This window comes from Paroedura picta, chromosome 12, assembly GCF_049243985.1.
Source record: "Paroedura picta isolate Pp20150507F chromosome 12, Ppicta_v3.0, whole genome shotgun sequence".
NCBI lineage: Eukaryota > Metazoa > Chordata > Lepidosauria > Squamata > Gekkonidae > Paroedura > Paroedura picta.
Window position 1 is genome coordinate 29,065,446 of NC_135380.1, and position 22,375 is coordinate 29,087,820.

At 49.9% G+C, this 22,375-nt stretch overlaps 1 protein-coding gene across 2 annotated transcripts in view; it reads right to left on the reverse strand.

Annotated features, from left to right (window-relative positions):
* Positions 1-17,895, reverse strand: part of LOC143821517 (carboxyl-terminal PDZ ligand of neuronal nitric oxide synthase protein-like) — a 43,602-nt gene extending 25,707 nt beyond the window's left edge. The window contains exons 1-2 of one of the 2 annotated variants that reach the window (XM_077305566.1): positions 17,597-17,895; positions 10,756-10,827 (exon numbers count right to left, since the gene is read on the reverse strand). In XM_077305566.1, the coding sequence (XP_077161681.1) occupies positions 10,756-10,827; positions 17,597-17,707 (183 nt within the window). In that variant the 5' untranslated portion in view covers positions 17,708-17,895. The remainder of the gene's footprint in view (positions 1-10,755; positions 10,828-17,596) is intronic. The other variant, XM_077305568.1, reaches the window with a different exon arrangement.
* Between the last annotated feature and the right edge of the window lie 4,480 nt (positions 17,896-22,375).

Sequence of the window (22,375 nt, forward strand, 5' to 3'; positions counted from 1 at the left end):
CTCATAACCCTGCAGCTCCCCCCCCCCCCCCCGCCTTGACTTAGTGAAATGCCAATCATTGTAACAGGCAGTGGAGAGGACTGTCTATTCCACATCAGGCTGGATTTGATTCCCAGTTCCTTACTCTCCAGCCACAAATACTGATCCCACTGGGAACTGAGTATAACCTTTGGCCTTGCCCATTAGAGAAGTATCATGATTCAAGTCTGTTTTTTTTTTAAGTGAAAAACTTATTTTTAAAAAATCAAGTTTCTAGCTCTTATGGTTGAAAAGATAAGCCTGACAACATGCAAACAAGGCCTGCTGGAAACTCCGGAGGGGATTCAGTGGGACTTAGCAGCAACAGGAGTACGGACCTGGAGATCTCCTGTGATTACAACTGGTCTCCAGACAACAAGGTTTGTTTGGGGGAAATGAATGCCATAGATTCTATGGCAGCCTTTCTCAACTTTTTTTTTTTACCATTGAGAAACCCCTGAAAGGTCCCCCGGGCTTTGAGGAACCGCAGAAGTGGTGCAATCATGCAGAATATGGTTGGGAGGCATAGCTGTGGACACGCCCACCTGGGGCCCCTCCCCACCTCATTCAGGCCCATCACTGGCCATGGGGTGGGGGAAGGCTGACATGACCATATATGGCAATTAATCTTTGCAGCTTTCTGAAGAGCTTCTCCCCCCCTATCATGACCATATGTGGACATGTCACGATAAATGTTTAATACATTCTAAAAATGTACAAAAAATTAATCAAGTTCCACCCATTCGGGAAACCCTTCCAGGGTCATCAAGAAACCCCAGGGTTTTATGAAACCCTGGTTGAGAAAGCCTGGTCTATGGCTTTATACTCTGCTGAAGTTCCTCTCCTCCTCAAATCCACCCCACCTCCCCCCAAATGTCCAGGTATTTCCCAACCCAGAGCTGGCAACCCTAGTGACATTGTCAAAGACATTTCAAAAAGCATGTACTGCAATGTACAGTCTTTTCTGCCTGTTTTCCTGACAGTCCTTTGCTATTCCTGTTTCAAAAATGCTTAACATAGAGAATGACCCTTTTTTTGATGTGGAACACATCTACTGGTGTGCTCTCTAAAACGGAAATGATAACAGACATGGGGCTGAGCTGGGAAGAAGGGAGACACTGTGGCCAGCACCAGCAGAGCTCTCAGACTCAGAGATGGGCCTTGGAGCTCTGTTACACCCCTGGCAGAAGGCTGCCCAACTCCTGCTACAACAGGTAAGGAGAGGGAAGGTGTGTGTGTGTTGGCAAGTGTCAGAAAGTGAGTGGGGGAGGGACCAGGAAGGAGAGGGAGGGGAGAGAGGGAAGGGGGAGTGTGGTGGGGGAAAGAGTTTGCATCTGCATGTGTGACAGAGAGGAAGGGGGCGAGGACAAATGAGATTCACATATCCTGTGATAGTCAGACTCTCACTAGATTTTCTGGCCATCAAGGCACAGCTGACTTATGGAAACCCTGTGTGGCTGCCCATAGACAGGGGGTGTATTTGAATTCTGGTCTCCGTATGTGATGGGAGACTCTGGCTCTCTAGTAGGCATTTCTCTTCATTTTGTTCAGAAGAAGCCCCCAGATTCCTACACACAACCTTTCAGGAATCCCCTGTGCAACAATTCAGAAAACATATAATCCTGTAGATGGTTAAATTACTAGCTTCTGATGCCAGCTTGGTGTAGCGCTTAAGAGCCGGGTATGATTCCCCACCCTTCCCCCACATGCAGCCAGCTGGATGAGCTTGGGCCAGTCAGTCTTGTTAGAGCTGTTCTCACAGAGCAGTTCTGTCAGAGCTCTTTCAGCCCCACCTACCTCACAGGGTGTCTGCAGTGGGGAGAGGAAGGCAAGACAATTGTAAGCCTGTTTGAGATTCTGTTGGGTAGTGAAAAAAGCAGGGTATTAAAAGCAACCCCTTAAAAAATACATATTTGGTTTCCTCAAAAAGTCCACCAGTTTATGTTAATCTCAAGGATCAGAAACTCCTTCAAAACAATTCAGCTCCAGTCATTTTGATGTGAAAAGAACCTTGCTTGTCCCCTGCCAGGAAGCACCTTTGATTTATTGGCAGACATAATTCAGGCAGAAAGAGCCGTGTGCTCATTCTGGATTACCCCCCCCCCCTCTCCCACAGCCACGAACCACAACAGGCAGCCTCAGAATTCAGCAGCAGCTCAGTATGTTGGTATTAGAGCTGAGAAGAAAGAACAGACTCTGTAGAACATGGCAGGGAAGAAGTGAAGTGCATAACTGTGTAGGGCACAGATATTGACCGTACAGTGTGACACACTAATATATCCATGTGGAGAGGAAAACATGTGAACCCCCCGTTTCCTTGCTCATGCCTGGGTTTGGTGCAAAATCCTTTTCTCAGGTATTCTTGCCTTGCCCACAGTTGTTGCAAATCTGAGAGTGGCAGCCACCACCATTAAAAAAAAAAAAATCCCAAATTGCTATCTTGCATTACTTTGCATTCTGTCGCTTAAATAGCAGTTGCTGTTGCCTTGCTATTACGAAAAGGATCAGATTATTGCAAAACAAAACAAAACCCCTCCCAGCAGTCTCAATTTCAGAAGTCTGTGCATGAATCACCAATTTTGGACAGCGAGCGGGGGCAGGGGGGAGGGTGTTAAAATCCTGAACTTGGATCTGCAAGACCCTGGTCCAAATTCCCACTCTGCCATGGGAATGCACTGGGTCACCGTGGACTAGTCGTGCTCTCAGCCTAACCCACCCGGCAAGGATTAAAAAAGAAATGGGAAGCAACGTTGCAAATAGCTGTGGGCCCCCATCGGAGAAAAAACTGGGGTATAAACGTTTAAAATAACTTTTTGGAAAATTACCATTATCAATTTGCCTGCCACACCAGGGTTTTAAAAACAAAAACAAAACACATTTACATCCCGCAGCAGGAGTGTTTTTGCTTCGGAGGCAGCTTCCCAAAAGGACTGTCCTGTCACCCCACCACCACCTTTATTCCGGAGATAAAGCGACCGTCGCTGAGCCACAAAAAGCTCATCCTGATCAGCAGAAGGCAGACTCTGGCTGAGACGTGCCCTCGCAGCTCCGTGACCTGACTGCTGCTGTTGTCAATTATTCCCCAAAGGACAGAAGCCCTCTCCGTTTGGGGGACGAAAATGCAATTTCCATTCCTATTTAGCACAATGGCTGATACGGAGGCTCGCAAGGCACCAGGATCAGCATCGGGTTCCTGGTGGCTGGCGGCAAATCCAGGCCCCCATGAATTTGCGCGTGTGGCTGCTGGGCCCTGGCCCTCTGCACAAAGGTGGGCACACCTCTTCAGTCAGGGTGGGCTCCGCAGCACAGGCCCCTGCAGAAGAACGAGCGTGTGCAGCCCTCCTCCATCACAGGAGCAACCCCACCGCCTTGCTCTTAGCAATTAGGGCCCCTGAGTGCGTGGCAAACTCATTGGAAGGCTACCTGGCAGAGAAGGGAAAGAATATCAAGGGGAAAGGCTGCTTCTTTGTCCTTCCTCAGGCGTCACCTGGATGTGGACTGTGCATGCAGGACACAGAGCTAAAAATAAGCAACAGCTGAAATGGTGCTTTCTGAAACCACCAACAGGCATGATTTACTCCGCTCTCACTAATCACTGGGACGCCCCACCCTCTGATGCGATGGAAACGCCTTCCAGCCACCGGCTGGCTTCTCCTACCACTGCCAGCGATGGCCCATATATTTTTTCATCTTATCTTGGCAACCATGAAGGTCAACAACTCCTTTTATCTGCAAAGTAAAAACAGAGTGTCTTGAAAGATGAATCCTGTGACTCGTGCACATTCTTCAGAACCTCTACACTTGTACACTTTAGCGGCGCGGATGCGTCCTGCCTATGGCCAGGGCTCTAGAATGGGACTGCCTGAATCCTGGAGTTCAGCAGCCACCAGGCAGCGCAGCTCGGCCTGTTCTCTCTGCCCCTGTGGCCGACCTCATGGAAATCTTATTTTAACTTAAGGTATGCATAGCCCACCTTCTGGTGCTGACGATTCCCAGAGTAGTTTTGCTTTTTGTGGATTTGGCAGCCTTTTCAACCTGGCCTCTGGGTTAAGCAAAACTTTGGGGCTATCTGCCCAGAGGCGTGATCTTGGATGGCTACAGATGGCCCCTTCCACCCCAATGGCCAGCCCTGGGGCCAAAGAAGACTGTGAAGCTGGTACTGTCTGTGGTACTGTGGTACTAGAAGGCTGCTGGTAGGAAAGTGAGGAAGACCACAGTCCATCACTCCCAGTTTGGTGTAGTGGTTAGGAGTGTGGATTTCTAATCTGGAGAGCCGGGTTTGATTCCCCACTCCCCCACATGCAGCCAGCTGGGTGACCTTGGGCTCAACACAGCACTGATAAAGCTGTTCTGACTGGGCAGTGATATCAGGGCTCTCTCAGCCTCACCCACCTCACAGGGTGTCTGTTGTGGGGAGAGGAAAGGGAAGGCGATTGGAAGCCACTTTGAGGCTCCGTCAGGTAGAGAAAAGCGGCATATAAGAATCAAGTCTTTGTTTTCTTCTTCTCCCCTTAATCTAGCTGCAGAACTAATGTCTGTGCTGAAAGGCTACCGGAGTCTCGCTAACAACTATGGAGCAGCTTTTTTCAGTGTTCCACAGCCACACGTGTGTCTCAGCCCTGCTGCCTGCCAGCTGCTCCTGGAGGCAAGATCGATGGAGGCTATCAAAATCGATGCCCCACGAGACCAGTTGCGGCATTGGCAGACAGAGAAAGTAATGCCCAGTCTAAAATGAGAAAAGCCTGGAGCAGTGGACGCCCCTCCTACACCCAGTGCATTTGCACTCGGAAGATTCCACCACAGATAAATCCCATTCAAGCAATATGGTTCCTTATTATCGGCTCACATTTTGAGCTTGCTTTGCAAAGCCTGTGTCGACTTCAGCGTGCTTATGTGCACCAGGAAAACACCTCACCAAGTTTGGGGATAGAGGGAAGGAAATACGACAGCCTGCCTTTTTGCAAGGAGTGGAGTGAGGCTTCATGGCCATAGGAATATCTGTAATTTCCAAAGAGTTCCTGGCACTTGCCCTTTGTTTTCAGCGCAGCCCTTGAAAAGGAAATTGCATCGAGGTTTCAGAGCGTTTACATTTAATTTTAGCTTCATCGACTCATGAAAGGCTCGGTACAAAGCCAGAACTTAATTAACGGGCGGCCATATTCAAGTTTCCCTTTCCTGCATCTTTATTTGGCATTGAAAGAGAACTGGTGCAGCACAATGGCTGGAGTGCTGGGCTTGAAGTGGGGAGACCTGGGTTCAAATCCCTCTCCAGACAATGTCGTTGGGCCAATCACTACCACTGAGCCTAACCTACATCACAGGATTGTTGTGAAGGTAACTGCAGAGGTGGCAAAGGTTTCACAGCCCGAACTTCACAGCAGCTGCAATCTATCCTCTATGGACAAGAAAAGGGGCTCTTTGCTTTATCTCTGCCTCATTAAACCAACAGCCTCTTTGCATTCTAGTCCAACCCCCTGCAGAATGCAGAAATTCGCAACTCCCTGCCCGCCCACAGCCGTCCCAATCCCATGCCCAGATGATGCCCATTTTAATCTGTTTTAAAGGTGCCACTAAGCACATTTTTTGCGCTTTGCTTATGGCTAGTACAATATTCTTATGGCTAGTACAGATCATAGAATAATATTGGAAGGGATCCCATGGGTCATCTAGTTCAACCCCCTGCACTATGCAGGACACTCACCTCCCAGTCGCTCATCCACTGTAACCTGCCCCCTTTGAACCTTCACAGAATCAGCCTCTCCGTCAGATGGCTATCCAGCCTCTGTTTAAAAATTCCCAAAGATGGAGAATCCACCACCTCCTGAGGAAGCCTGTTCCACTGAGAAACCGCTCTGACTGTCAGGAACTTCTTCCGGATGTTTAGACAGAATTTCTTTTGAATTAATTTCATCCCATTCATTCTGGTCTGTCCCTCTGCTCCATCCTCCATATGGCACCCTTTTACAGATGTTCTTACAACTGGCAGATGGCTACTACCCATGACGACTGAAGGCACTCTCCATCTCCAGAGGCATCAAGCCCCTCAATACCAGAACTAGGAGGCACCATCAGAGTACAGCCCTAGACTCTATCATTTAATTTATACTGTTCAATTTCTTGACCACTAGCAGGATCGAGGAAGCGTGCAACCTTTAAAACCAGCACTTGGTAAAATACAAAATACAGTAAAAGTCATTAAATATTTTTCATTTCTAAAATATCTTCCATCTTCCGCCATGCTGCCATTTTGTTCAAGTTGCCTTCGTCTTGTTGGTGGTTTTTCCACCCAGCCATATTGACGGTAGTGGGCCAGATCGAACTAGGGGAGATCGAACTAGGGGAAACAATAAAGGGAGGGAGGCCCAGTGCAATTATGTTCTAAATCACCCCAGCCTCAACCATAGGCCTGGTGGAAGAGCACCACTTTACAGGCCCTGTGGACCCTTGACAACTCTGCAAGAGCCCAGATCTCCACCAGCAGCTCATTCCACTAGGCAGGAGCCAGGGTCTTGCATTTTCCCCCACGCCCGGGGAACTGGTTAGCCCCTGTGAGAAGCAGGATGTTGAACAAGATGAATCAAGGGTCTAATCCAGCAGGACTTTTATGTTCTCAGCCTCTTTTGGAATTTAAGTCCAGCAGTGTCAATATCGACTGTAGGCCCTTAGAAGAGCCCTGTACCTAATGCCCTCGCACCACAAGCCTGGTGGTGGTGAATGGCAACATTTAAAGCTGCCTTACGCTTAAGAACCCAGACGCTCACTAGGAACTGGCACAGTCAAGAACTCACAGAGGGCTGAGTTAATATTAAGCTCCACTGAACACTGAAGAGCCAGGAATAGCACCATCAAAGTCTGGGAAAGGGGCGAGGGATTATCTGGAGCTCAGATGAGATTGCATGAAAAGTCTGCAACTCCAAGCAGCTAATAATAATCCAGAAGGAGGAATTGGAAAAAAAATTAAAATCCAATCTGAGTTTTGCGTTAATGACAAGCCCCGAACAGCAGAAATGACTCCTCCCCTGCTCCCAACCGTGACATTTATATTCCACTCCACTCTCCTTGTGCGTGCACTCCCTCCCTCCTTCCCTCTCTCCTCCCCTTGGCTTCATTTGTGAGAGAGCGTTTCCCCGAGAATCCAGTGCTCGCAACTGTTTTTCCTGCCCAAAATCTCTTTCTTGCAAGGGTCACAGCACACTCAGAGAGGGAGATGGATCCTGCTGTTGCTTTTCCCTTTCTAAAGAAAGGCGCGCTTTTCTTGTGTCTCTGGCCAAATTCACGTGCCCCCTGAGGGGGTCTGCAGCCCTTCTCCTGGTGTTGAGACAGAGGCAGGCTTAGAGGCACTGGTGCCAGCTTCTGAATACAGGGATGGTCCTGGCACAAGGTAGATTTGCAACATCCTTCCAGCCTCCCGACGAGTGCGTGACTTTGCCGCCCTTCATTCTGGGATGTCGCAAGAAGGACAACGGTGTAAACATGAAGTCCCCCCCCACACACACACTGTATTCTAGTTTATGGAAGAAGGTATCTCCTGAACAGAGAGTCGGCTTCAGTTTGGAAATGATTCCACTGCTGAACTGGGGGGGTGGATTGTGGCTTCTGGCAAGGAGCTGTCCCGGGCGGCTGAGAACAAGAGAGCTGTGATGCTTGCCTGGTGGCTGTCTTGCATGTTGATGCTTTTAAAGCTGCAGAAGCCAACCAGCAGCTGAGCCCCCAGCGGCATTCTGCTTTCAGCCAGCTTCAGAAACGACGGGTTTGAGCGACTCCTCCTGAGATGGATTAACTCCCTGCCCCATCCACCCAGGCAGTCGTATCCTGTTAGAGATGCGGTCTAAATCCGAGCATTCCGACTTTAATGAAAACAAGGACTGATGGGTGTGGCTTGACACGCCCCCCACCTCCTTATGAATGAATATAGTTTACTGCTCTAGACTGGCTCAAGTCAGGTAGCTCTGCTCCATTTTGAGTAATGCCCACTTGTTTTGTGATCTCCCCTTGCAAAATTGCCCTCCTGTCCGCTACAATGACCTTCTTATGCAAATATGATCACACATGTCCATCACCTTACAGCGCTCTCATACGTCTGATGTGGAGCTGGGGGGCAGCTGAAAAATGCGGGTACAAATATACTGAAGCTTAGGCCTTTAAAAAAATCTGCAATTCTGGAACCTGCTCCAAGACTTTTTACGGTTTAAGCCAAGAAATGGGTAGGCAAACATCCCCTTTCCAATGATGATCAGCTTGCGGAAGGACAGGAAGGCAGGGGTCTTCTCTTGCTTTGTCTCTAGTGTATTCAAAGGTATACTACTTCTATGAATGGAGGTTCCAATGACCTAACAGCTTTTAACAGGCTTCTTTTCCTCCATGAATTTGCCAATTTCCCCAAAAACTGGGGGGCAGGGAAAAAAGAGGCAAGGTTCAAAAGAGCCTGAATGGCTTTGCTCAGCAGTACAATGAATGCCCCAGGTTCAGTCCCCAGCATGCCCAGTTCAAAGGAGCAGGCAGTGAGTAATGTGAAAGCCTCCTGTCTGGGACCCTGGAGAGCTGCTGCCAGTCAGAGTAGAAGAGATGACCCTTGATGGGCCAAGCATCTGACTCAGTAAGGCAGCTTTGTAAATTCAGATGAATTAGTGACATGATTTTAGTGTCTCTGCCTTTGAAGGCTGACCTGGTGCAGGTGGCAGAGCCCTTACGCAACACCTTAATGAATCTTCTCACTGATGTTTTATTTAGATGTCTGCTCCTGAAAAACAATTAGGTCTACTCCCTTCACTTTGCCCCATATCTGAATAGCGGGCAAATTTGATGTCGTGAATGAACATGCATAGCAAGCCGAAACCAGTTTAATTGACACTGCTTCCCTCCACAAATGCCAGAGGAATGTTCTGTAGAGAGCTCTTCATTGTTTTTGAAAAACTACACTTCCCAGCATGCCTTGACTGGGAGACAGAGCCGTTAACCACGTTTGAAACTGGCTTTGATTTGCAATGCATGTGAATTCCTCACTTCCCTGAGGTATCTTCTCCCCCTAACAACGCTACCAGGTGTTCTGACCAGATTCTTGTTAATGACAATTTAGGACTGTTGCAAGGGGAGGACAACCACATTTGGTTTCCGTTGGCTGAGATCAGCAAAAGGGGGCAGGCTCTGGTTTCCTTAAGTCTCGGAAGCATGTTTGTAAAGAAGAAAAGAAGAGGCAGAAAACAGCTGGCCCCGGAACCCAAGGCGGCAGCTTCACAGAGCCACTCAGCACAGCTGATTATGGGATTATCGGATGTCAACGGATGCAGCATCAGGGGAGTGGTGGTGGGGGAAGCAAAATTAGACACGGGTCCTCACTGGTGCCGTTTGCTTTTCCAGGTGCCAGGCTAAGCCCGTGAGTACTGAATGTGACTAGAGAGCAGAGCAGTACACCTCAACCCTGTCGATATCCCCCCTATCTCCGCTCAGAGAAACGGGTAACTGGGGGGCTTGCTCAGGCACAAACAACAGGGGGGACAAAGAGGTGTGAATTATGTTTTCGGTCACACCAAAGCAGGTTGGCATGGCCCAGGGGTAACCAGCTTGGGTGACTCACCCAGCTGAATACAGCCTGAGAAGGACTCAAGAGAGCCTGTTTTTTGTCACCTGCTTCAGGCTGCAGAAATAGCAAGGTGTCTCTTGGGAACATGACAGGCAAGATGCTGCTGCCTCCTGAGGCATCCTTCTGGTCCAGGGCGGCCTCCCAGCTCATTCCCAACCAAAGTCCTTTTGCAGGAAATTGACTGCATAGGATCTTCCACACATGCTCTACCAGTCAGCGGGAGACCCATACTCACATTCAGGATTGCTTTGTCTCCACTGACTGGCAGAGGGTTTCTGGGCTCTAAAGGGGGCTCCTTATCTGGAAGGCCAGCAATCAATACTGAGATCTTCTGCAAACTAATATCCAGGCCCCAGAGCCTTCCTACATTCATGTGGCCCTTCCTTGCACACCCAGGGATTTGCTGATTAATACTGTGGGATGGAAGGTGAATTTCCTCCAGGCCAGGCTGGATTCTGGAGATTTTTGGTGGAGGGATCCCTTGGGCATGAAATTGGGGTCATTGTGGGTAGGCAGGCAGTTGTGAGTTCCTGCATTGTGCAGGGGGTTGGACTAGATGACCCTGGAGATCCCTTCTAGCTCTATGATTCTGTATGACCCTATGCCAGCTCATTATGGTCTGTTAAAGGCACAAAACTTGCCAACTTGCCCACCAGGCTATGTCTGTCTTGCAAAGGATGATATCTCAGAACGGTGGGCGGGGGAGGGGAAGCAATTTTGTCTCCCCACTGCCTCCACACAGAGAAGGGGTACCAAAAAAGACAACACCACCAAAGGAGTGCAGAGCCGGAAGCTGATGACACGGCCGCCTGGCCAGAGGCCTTTGATGAACATGCACCCGCCTCCTTAGCTGGCTTCATTCATTCCGAGCTAGCAATCTGCTTGGATAATTCTCACTTCTGTTCGGGAATAAAGCCCATCAATGGCTTGAGAGCAGAGGCAGAACATGGAGCTTTGCCGCCCAGCCTTCTGGTAGAATGGCCGCCAGTGAAAAAGAAGTCGGGGGCGTATTTGTGCATGTGTGTGCAAAGGGGAGAATGGAAACGGGAACAACGGAACATTGCCTCCCTTCCCAACTTCCGGTACATCAAATCTCTCCCTGCAAGAAGAAGGCATCGCCAGCAGAAAGGGAGAGTGGCACGCACACACTGACTCACCCGGATCTTTCTCATTGCTGCGACAATCTCCACACGGCTGCTGGGTCTTGGCACGTCCAAGCTTCCGATGTACTAGAGAGAGAGAAGAACATGAATTTCAAGTAGTGGTTAAAAGACAATTTTCTAAGGTGGCAGAGCTCTGCTGTGATGCACACGCAGTGCTAAGTACAAGTAATCATCACCCTATTTGCTTTAATCCAGGGACTGGAGATCAAGTGAGCACAACTCGCTCAAGATCCCTGGCCCCAAAGAAATTAAATTGGTCTCAGCCCTGGCAGAACACTCTGCCTAGCGAGATGAGGGCCCTGGGGGACCTCAACCAGTTCTGTAGGGCATGTAAAACAGAGTTCTTCCTCAGGGCCTATGGTCAAGCCCTTGGAGTAACATCTGTACAATTTCCTGGCCTCCCTAACAAAACTCTATTTAACTCTACCCAACCCAATTTAAATCCGGGGGTTTATTCTGTTGCTTTCCATATTCCTCCATTTGTAAATTATGTGGTGGAGCCTTCTGGGAAGGGTGGAATAGAGGCACAAAAACGAATGAATGAATGAATGAATGAATGAATGAATGAATGAATGAATGAATGAATGAATGAATGGTGCACAATGGAAGTGCAACAGATGAGCCTCACCATGGAAAACCAGCTTTTCGATCAGGTAAGATGGTTTCTCACATTTTACTTTATTGTGAATTCTATGGCGATATCAGTGATACTCTAATTCTGCTCCTGTTGACTTTGCATTTTGAACATTTCAGTTATTCCAATTGCCCTAATGGCTTATTAGTTCCCTTCTTACTTGAAGATAAAGCTTCTACCCTCTCAAACCAGGGACAAAGTTTTGTTACATTGCTGGCAGAATATGGCGTTCTCTAGTGTTGTCTGGTGGAACTGTCTGTCAATATTATGCTTTTTTCATATGCCTGATTTCTTTTTTTTTTATCTGCTGGTTCTTGTTTTGATGCTGATCCATTGACTGAATGAAGTACGATGATGATATGTGCCTAATGGCATGCATGGAAAAGCTCCCCAGAAAAGACACTGAATGGCAAAGCTGTAACGGGATGAAGTTCTGTATATGCACCGGACCCTCTGAGCCAAGGGAGGTGAATGACAAGCAGCTGGCCCAATTAGTAACTGTTGGAGTGTTTTCCTGATTTAAGATGGCCAGAATTTTTCTGCTTAAAAAAACAAAAAAACGTTCATTGCTGCTGATGTTGGCAGATCTGATGCTGCCCATCACCTGGCAAATGCAGGGAGTGGTACATGTGGCAAATGCTCCTTAAAGCCCCAGGACCCCATTTTTGAGCCCCTTCTGTAGTCCAGACCTTGTTCTGTGTGCTTGTGCAGTGGAGGGGTGTGTGTATCCCAAGTCTTGGAGCAAGGACCCATTGTGCACATGTTGGATAATGCACTTTAGAAGCAGATTATCTTGTTCTGCACAGGAAAATCCAGCTGCAGAAGCACATTGAAAGTGCATTATCCACTGTGTGCATAATAGGGCCTTTGCTTCCCATAACCTCAAAGTATTGGTAGTCAATACCACCCAATGGTTCTTGGGGCTTTTAGAGAGGTGTGAAGTCCCCCCTCCCCGCCATTGAATATTGCTCTGTGTGTGTGTTTCTAGGCTTGTCTTTGAACCTCTAAACAGGATATTTTGTTTTTAAGCTCAACAGTAACACTGTGCCCCTTCCTCATTCGTAGCGCAGTCCCTCAGCTAGCCTGACTCTCTCTGTTTACAAGGGTGTTAGTTTCAACTGAGCCCAACCACTAGGGTCATGTTAAATATATATATGTTTGAATGGCAGCCACCTTAAGCCTTGACGAGGGGAAATGCAGGATTTCTAAGGATGAAACAGCCTAGCTGAGGAAGCACCCCTATTTTTATTGATGATTTTCTACCAATGAGTTATTGCAGGTTGCCAAGGCTAGTAAATGGAACGGAAGTGCTAGAATAAAAAGGCTAAGATCAGGCTGGTGCTGCTCCCCCCGCCCCAGATGTGTCTCAACAGGCGCCCTGGAAGCTCTCTGGGTCACTGTGGCCCAGTCACTCCCTCCAGCCTCACATACTTGAGAGAAGTTGTAGTTCTGAAAAAAGTACTGGCTTTTTATACCCGGCTCTTCACAACCCAAATGAATCTCAAAGTGGCTTACGAACACCTTTCCCTTCCTCTCCCCACAACAGACACCCTGTGAGCCAGGTATGTCTGAGAGAGCTCTAAAAGAACTGCTCTGAAATAACAGATCTGGGAGAACTGTGACTATCTCAAAGTCTGGCTGCATGTGGAAGACAGGGAAATCAAGCCTGCTGCTCTTTAACTACTATATGATGTTGGCCCTCATGAGGACAACGCTGCAAGAGAAGAGCACACTTTTGTCAGCTGCCTAAATCAATATTTAAAGAAACAAAGCTGAGCTGGGGAGGTAAGCAGGATTCGGGGGGAGGGGGGCTGGCTACCTCTGGGTCCCCACAAACAACCCCAGGCAGAAGCTCATTTCAGTGAGCTGCACTAGCTGGGGTGGGATTCCCTTCCAAGTGGGATCCCCCTCCCTGGTCATCAGCACCCTGCACCTTCCTCCAGAGGTCTAGCACCTTAATGATGTAGTTAAAATAGAAACCTCTGCTGGGAGGGAGAGGGGGGGGGAGGCAGAGATCTGCAATATTCTGAAAAGGTCCTCTGCACCCTCTTTAGAAAGGCTTGAGGGGCACCATGGTGCTGATTGGGAGAGTAGCAGGTGCTTCCCCCATGCAGGGAACAGAGGGATGCCTCTCCCCCTGTCCCATTCACCCTCCTTGCACTGCTTCCCCCACTAGGCCTTCACTTGGTCCTAAGAAGACTATTTTATACCCAAGCCCTAGCTTTGCAGGGTGAAGGGCCTGTTTTTGGTTCTTGCCCATCACCCCCATTGAACAAAGGCAGCAGAGTTGTCGAAGGGACCCACTGGAGCCGTGGGAGAGCCTCCTCCCTGCTGCAGAAGGCAGTAGAGCAGGGATAGTCAAACTGCGGCCCTCCAGATGTCCATGGACTACAATTCCCAGGAGCCCCTGCCAGCATTCGCTGGCAGGGGCTCCTGGGAATTGGAGTCCATGGACATCTGGAGGGCCGCAGTTTGACTACCTGCAGTAGAGGGCTTGTCTGCTTCAGGATCACAACGCCCTCCCTAGGTCAGGGCGAAGCTCCAAGCCCCTTGTGGACAGCACCCAGCCCAGAGCCTGCAGAAAGCTCACAGGCTGCTCAAAACGGACAGTGCTCCTTCCCTGTCAATTTATGCCCCCCGGACCATTTATTAATAATTTGCTGAGGCAGGACCATCAATTCCTTTGGCTTGCTTCTTCACAGCATCAGAAAACGAGTCCCACAAAGGCAATTTCTGAGTCAAAAAAAAAAGTCCTACAGTCAGGAGGGAGGGAAGAGCCAACAAGGAACCTTTTAAGGTTCATTTTCCATTGCACGAGGCAGCGTTGCATCGTCCGGAACAACCCGAGTGAGCGCGCACACGTACACACAGCCCGGGGCTATTAAATACACACTATTTTTAAACCTTACAAACAAGCCCAAGGAGACATCCCTTGGCATCCCTCTCCCCACCACCAACTTCAGCGGGGCGTGCGCGCAAGCACTGGGACAACCGCACATTGAGCAAGCACAGAAGTTGTGGCCGGGAAGGACAGCTGGACAGCCGTTCAAGCGCAGGGCTCAGTTCAAGCAGAGAGAGGCCGGCCTCTGCCGTCTCTGGCACCTGGGCAAGGAGAGACCCAGCGGAACAAGTATGCAAAGCCTCCCTCTCCCCCTGCTCTTCTAAGAGGGAGCCACGTCCTCTCCTGCAGCCCGTCTTCTGGCAGCCCTCCCCCACATCCTGCAACAAATGGACTGGCAGGCAGAAGTCCTTCTTGGAACGCAGCTCCCTTCCTCGCTCTGCCAGAGAGCGATTCTGTATCCACCTGGGAAACCTGCAAAGATTTTAAGCTATCTTTGCACAAACTAGTTCTGGTCAGTGCCCTCCCCCAGTCCCTCCTGAGTTAAGTGCTTAGATTAGGGGTGAGGGTTGGCGGAGTAAAAGCAGTGGGGGCAGCAGGCCTTGAACTCAGACAAAACAGATCACTCCCTGAAAAGACGAAGTTCTGCTTGTGAGCAGGCAAAGCACGCAAGCTTTGGAGCAGCACAGAAGTCTTCAGCCCTTTCCATGTGGATGGCATGCCCAGGTCCAATGCTACTGAGGAGAATCCCCCCTCCTCCCGCTTCCCCCTGGCATCCTGTTGCTTCTATGCACAACCCAGGTTTTGCTCAATTCTGCTGTCCTTTCCCCCCACTTGCTTTGCTGCATTGTCTTGGGAAAGATCAGAACTGGCTGCTATGTGGACAGGAAAGTCTGCAGCTTCCCAGACTCTCTCTCATAGCAGCCTTTTGCTCTGTTCAGCCCTGCAGCAGCTACCCAAAGCCACCAGGGAGCTTTTGGAAGATTGGTTGTTGTTGTTGTTTTAAGTTGGCAACTAGCATATCAATATAATGGTATTGCTACAGCCAGTAACAGCTGCTAAAAAAACCCTCTTGGCAGCTGCGGTGACACCAGGGTTTCCATAGGAAAGATATTAGCATTTCCATCGACCAGAGCATCAAAGCCAGTTAGAAACCCACAGTGGTGCTTGACCTTGGTTGCTTGAACAGAACAGAGCACTGCTTGTAGGAATCTTAAAATGCGTTTACAGCCCTTTGCAGGGCTGGCACCTAAGAGGGGTTTTCCTTAAAAACTTCAATCCAGCATTTAGGAGCTTTTCCAGCCTTGCTTCCTTTGGTGCAAACAGTTCCACCTATTTTTTTCTGGTTTCAATGGATGCTTTCCCCTGGAGGCAGCTGAGAATTGGCTCTCCATTCTCTCTGTTTTGATGAAGAGGTCTGCATTAACTTGAAAACTCGCCTATTACTTCACCGTAGGAGGTTGGTTCTCAGGTCCAGGGAGTGATTGCAGCCACACAGCCAACCAGTCACCCCAGGGGAGATCTCCCAGTCTCTTGCAATTAAGCAAGTGCATATATTTCTAATCAGATCCTAAGACTAAGCAATCCCCGGAGTAAACTGCAGTTTTGTTCTGGTTGGAGCCCTTCATTAATCCTGCAGGAAGGTTTCCAATTAATTTACATTTACGTTTCCAAAACCCCAGAGATTAAAAATAAAACCCAGGGCCAAGCCAGTTTGTACCGAACCAAACCACGCAACCATTATGATGACCTTTTAAAAGTCCTTCGACTCCCCACTTCATCTGCCTCGCGAACCGAGCTTGGCTTCAGATCACTAGAACACAATAAAAATTTGTTGGCACTGATTTCGCTTCCTTGGCTGAGGTTCTCCTTTGTAAACCTGACTGCAGATTTTGAGATAAATGCATTTTGACATATAGGCCCAAGCGACTGGCCTGGGAACAGCAAGTTCTCAAGGCCATACAGAGGTGAACCCCCCCCAACCCCCCTCTCCAGTTAGAAACTCTGCCCCAGAAGGCTCAGGTCACAGGTGGCTTCACAGCGGTGCGCACGCCTCCAGAAAGAGCTGCACCCAACACGGAAGCAGAGAGGCACAAGCCACAAGTCCCATGGAAAGAACTTCCCTAAACCTTAAGGCTCAAGCCAAAGACCTTGTGAGCCAAGGATCTTCTCAGCCTTCCTAATCCTGTGACCCTTTAAAACAGTTCCTCATGTTGTGGTGACCCCCAGCCATAAAAGTATGCAAGTGTTCTTTCACAGAAATTAAACCGAAACTGATCAATGGCGTGAAGATGCATTGCTCATGATTGTATATAAATTGTCCCCCCCCCCAGAGTTTCTCAGTTCAGTTCTGCCTCTTGTCCCACCATGCCGATCTCGCTTTTTTCCGCTGCTCCAGACAGACGAACGCTCTATCTCGACTCACTCTGCAAGGATGTTGTGTACATGGCACCCCCGGGCCAAGGTGCTTGCCCTGCCGCAACCACTGTGAAAGGGTCGTTCATCCCCCAAAGGGATCCCTACTCCCAGGTTGAGAACCACTGGCCTAGGGTTGGCTGCCCCTGAGTGTTCCTTAGCCCTTCTCCCCTTAATGCATCATGTAGCGATGAATGGGGGGGGGGGGGTAGGGAATGAGTGGCTCAGGCGGCCGCTGTGCCCAGGAGCCTACAGGCACCTAGTTGGAAGCATCCAAGACCAATGAACCAGCCAGCCTGAAAGATGTGTCCTCTGACTAGCAGCAACCTTACTGTGTGTGTGTGTGTGTTGAGGGAGGGGAGAGGAGTTGCTTCCCCCCCTTCCCTGCATAAACAAGCTAAGGCTTCATAGAGGATATTCCAGCAGGATATGGGAGTGATGGGGGTGTAGGGTTGCCAATAGCCAGGTGGTACCTGGAGATCTCCAGAAATCACAAGGCATCTGCTACAGAGGTCACTTCGTCTAGGGAAAATGACTGTTTCGGAGGCAGACTCTCTGGCATTTTGCCCTCCCTTTCCCAAATCCCACCTCCCGCAGGCACCGCACAAATCTGGAATTTCCCATCCCGGAGTTGGCAACCTGTGGGGGGGGGGATGTCTTTCCTGCCTTTTCAGCCGGCTACGCGCGAGCGCCGGCCTCTGATGTGCGCTTCACGTCGAAGCAGCGCCGTCGAGCTCGGCTAAACGGGACGGACTTTCGGATAAGCGTGCCCAAGCGCTAGTTAGTTGCCCAGGCGGGCGGCGAGCGACCTCGGGAGGGGCTCTCTGCATATGCTCGCGGCACCTCTTTGCGCGGTGCGGCTAACTTTTGCAACGGGCGGCAGGGGCTCGGGCTCCGTCTCGCCCCCTCGGGCTGCGGCGCGCAAAAGGCCGCCCGCCCGCACCCACCTTGGCCTGGAAGTGGATGCCGTGCTGGAAGGCTTCCTCGTTGTGCAGCGGCACCCGCGAGTCGCCCGCGTCGTCCACCAGGTTGTAGCGGTTCTTGAGCTTGACCGGCATGGCGGAGGCGGCGGCCGAGCCTCCCCGTGGGGCGCGGGCAACCACCGCATCGCCCGCCGGCCGCCCCGCCGCCTCGACGGCCCCCCGCGCCCAGCGCCGCCCACGGGCTCCGCCGCTGCAACCCCGGGCGCTCGCGGCAGGCAGGCAGGCAGGCTGGCGGGCCAGGCGCGGCGAAGGACGGCGGCGGCGGCGGCGGCGGCGGCCCAGACTCCTCCTCCAGCCCCGCCTCGGCCCGCCCCGCCCCGTATGATGCGCGACGTCGGGGAGGCGGCCTGGCGGAGCCGCTGGGGGGGGGGGGGGAGAGGCTGCTCAGCCCCCGACGGCTCCTCTGGTCTCCTCGGAGAAGGCCTCTCGGGCCTGGCCGGGGTTGGAGGATAGGGAGGCGGGGCCCGGGCATGCTTCGCCGGGAGCCTGCTGGACCGCGAGGATCCCATCGCCCGCGCCCAGGAAGAACCCCCACCGAGGGCAACGGGGTTTCCTCCGGCGTAGAGGCGCGAGGATTAGGCTGCCTGGATTGTGGAGACCCCCCCCCCCCCAAGCGGACCAGCTGCAGAGTTCTGTCTCGGGCGCCGTCCGAAGCTGCTGATGCTCCCCCTGCGCTATTCCTCCGGATCCCCTTTCCAAGTTGTTCTTTGTGCCGCTGGAGAAAGCACATCCCCGTTGTAATGGGCCCTGCATGCTCTTTGCCACCCGTCCTCGAAGGAGCCAAGGTGCTTCCTGTCCTGGCTTTTCTATTCTCAGCAGCCCGGTGAGGAAGGCTGGGGGGTTAAGAATTATTCGCCCTGGGGGTCACCAGGGAACCCCAGGGCTAAGCAAAAGTTTCAAAGGGGATCCCTCTGCTCTTGTGCCCCAACACTCAGCCAGCCACATTTGCCTGCTTGCACTTTAATGCCCCAGGATCAGGGCCGGATTTTCCTATAGGCTAACTAGGCTTCAGCCTAGGGCCTCAAGATCAAGAGGGGCCTATATTCAAATTGTTAGCAAAATTAAAATTGCACTATTACGCCAATCGCAACATGTTCCATTTAACATATTGATATATGTCACAGTAATGATGTATTTTATTATCTCTCATGTAATTTACAAACTTGAAAATGGGAGGTGAAAGGGCCACATAAGTGGAATAGCCTAGGTCCTCGTTTCATGTAAATCCGGCCCTGCCCAGGAGATAAGCTTAGCAGAGACGAACTCCCCTTTGTCTGCTTTGACTGTCAAAGATTTTCACCCTGGGGATCCTGTCGGTCTCAAAGATGCTGCTGGTCTCCAGTCTAGCTCTCCCACTGCAGGCCAGCATGGCTAACCATCTGAAACGATTGGGTCGACTTGTGTGTGATGATCTCTGTCCATCTCAGATGGAGGGGGGGGGGGAGGCTGGCAAAATGAAGACGGTTGAGGCATCACCCCCTAGTGAGTGCCTCTGCCCCTGTCCAGCTCTGGCCAGGGAGGGAGCTGAAGGACTACCAACCCCCCCCCCCCCTGTGAGATGGGACAGGCTTCTGTGTGTCCCTGGGCCCAACAGCCTGCTTTCCCAGCTGGCTATCAGCAGCCTGGGCCGTGCTTGTCATCTAACTTGTCAGGGTTGTGGCTGGTGTCCTGATCTGACCTGCATGCGGCAGGAATTTGGTTAGCGCTCTCTCTTGGGGCTTGGGGAGTGCTGCCTGCGTTTGGAGGTCGTGTGTCTGACTCCTCCTTTCCATTCTCGCTATAATTATCTATCATGTCTCCCCAGCAAATCTGCCCAGATTTATGCCAGCCCATAATTTATTCATCAGATCCCGATGTGGCTTTGGCTTTTGCATACGCTAATAAATTAATTCCGCTCTGTACTGCTCAGCTGCAAGTTCTGGCATCTAATTTTCTTTGAGCGCTTTCCTTCTTTATCTGCTCCCTCATTTGCCTAATGCTGGCGGGTGTCTGATGGGGCTCTTGCGTCTTTTCTCCGTGTACCTGAGCCTTATTCAAACATGAGCAGGGGGAGGGGGGATTTACTTATCCCTAAGAAGAACTACCCTAGCTCGACTTGCTTGTAAGCGTCATTTCATCAAACAAGGGGATTTCGGGTGATTCTTTCTCCTGCCTTGGATCTTCTGTAGCTAGAGGTGCCCCAGTGGTCAAAAACCATCCTTTACAGTCATATTTTTCCATTTCTCCTCCCCCCCCCCCTCAGTTTCCTTGATGTTACCCTGCTATGAATTAAACACTTCATTCTACCACTTGTTAAAAACAACAACAAAAACATGGGAGAGCCAAAGAGATTAATGGGGGGGGTCTCCCTGTCCATTTCAGAGTCAAGTTCAGAGCTTTGACGTTTTCTAAATGTTTCCAGGTTTTTTTCACTCTCAAGTTTCAATGAAAAAATTCAAATGGGCATTTTAGCGGGGACATTATTAGGACTGTCACCTCATTGAAGAAATCTTAGCCAAGCATATAAATGTCAATCAATCGGTGGATTGACAATCCATAGCCATGTGTATCTGAATTAAAAACAGACCACAGTTCTAGGGGGACAGGACATCCTTCCTTTCCAGACAATGCGGTCATGTTGCAGCAAGCATCTTCACAGAAGAGGCATTCCTGTGGAAGAGGAAGGAGGGATGCCTCTTCTAGGATGCCTGGCCCACAGAGTTTATAAACACAGTGCTTGTATTTCCACTTTTGTACTGCATTTGGTGCACTGATGCTATGGTACAAACTACAGCTGCATCAAGGAAGAGTGGCTCTTCTATAGCCTGCAATTTATTTGAATTGTCTGGATTTTTTTATTGCAATTGTGCAATTTTTTGTACAATTGCAATTTAAAAAATTGTACAATTTTGGCCACCTCATGAGAAGGAAGGACTCCCTGGAGAAGAGCCTACTGGTGGGAGCAACTAAGGACAAAAGAAGAAGGGGATGACAGAGAATGAGGATGGAGTCACTAAAGCAGTGCAAACTTAAATGGACTCCGGGGAATGGTGGAGGACAGGAAGGCCTGGAGGATCATTGTCCATGGGGTCGTGATGGGTCAGGCATGACTTCGCACCTAACAACAACAACAATTTTTATTATTTGTCAACCATCTCAGATGGGTGCTCCTATTTATTATTTTATTTAAAACATTTACATTGCCTTTCCTCCTGTAGAACTCAGGGCACCTTACACTGTTAATAAAGTACATTAAAAATTAGAAAATATAACACCAAGATTTACAATCCAACCAGAATTTTAAACTCACAGTTTAAGACTGCTTTAATTAAATGTAGCCCTCACTAAAACAGCCTTCAGCTGCCTCCTAAAGATCAAAAGTGAGGGGGGCAGACTCTAATGTGGAGAATTGGGTCCTTTTCGTCCTCCTGCAACCAGCTGGGTGACCTTGGGCTAGTGACAGTTCTCTTATAGCTGTTCTCGCAGAGCAATTCTCTTAGAGCTCTCTCAGCCCCACCTACCTCACAAGGTGTCTGTTGTGGGAAGTGGAAGAGAAAAGTGTTTGTAAGCAGCTTTGGGGCTCCTTCAGGTAGTGAAGAGCAGGGTATTTTAAAAAAGCTTTCCTTCTGCCTCCCTGGGAAGGTTATTTTATAATTGTGGGGCTGCCACTGAAAAGACCCTCTCTCAAGGACCCGCCAAGCAAACGTCTTTAATAGACGGGACAGTCAGGAAGGCCTCTCTGTATGATCTAAATTTCCGGGGAGGAACAGATGTGAGTAGATAATCTTCAGACTGCCCCACAAGCTGAAAGGTCTTCTAGAGAAAACTTGAACTAATGAAACACCAACTTATCTGCTCTCCAGTTATCAGTTTCTTGCTCTTAGGCCATTAATACAACTTTGGCTTTTAGACATTAGCCACTAATTGTGAGAAATCTTTGTTGGCCAATTTCTGCAACTCAGACTGCTGTTAAAGGCACGAGAGCATCCTAACACTCCCACCCTGGTCAGTTGCCTATCTCTTGAATTTCTGGTCCCAAGCAGACGCTGGAGATGCTTACCAAAGACCAAGTGAACCTCTCAGATAAGCCTTGTTTGGACGCAACACTCTTCCCTCTTTGCATGAAGAAAATTACTTCTCAGCCACTGACACAAGATGGCTTAACAGTCACAATCTTCCAAGTGAGAAGGGCCAGGGACCAGGGAGGGGCAGTAGGCAAGTACCCGCTTTGATCGCTGAAGATACCCAGTTCAATCCCTGGCATCTTCAGCTGAAGAGCCCAGGCAGGAAGTGCTGGGGATGACCTTTCTCTGCCAAGACTCTAGAGAGGCCAGTTCTCCATGTGGCTCTGAATGCAAAGACATTAATTGTGGCTCCTGGTCATTTCCCTTTGTGATTGCCTTGCCTGAGCGCCCCCCCCCCCCCGCCATTCACTTCCAACCCACCAGGGAACATTTCCGGGCTCTAAAGGAATTGGTCATTGATCGATTCAGGTGAGTTGCCATGTTGGTGGCAGCTTCAAGACCGACAAAGGTAGAAGCTTTTGTGTGGCTGCACACTTCTTCAAGGTTTTCGTTGTATCCGAAGAAGTGTGCATGACCATGGAAGCTTTGTTGGTCTTAAAAGTGCCACTGGACTAAGGGGACCAGATTTTAACATTGGTAAAGCGGGACACCATTGACCGGGGGGGGGGGGTCTTGATTAAAACTTTAGTCTATATAGAGCAACAAAACGTTTCATAGAATGGATAGAACGCAAAAATTG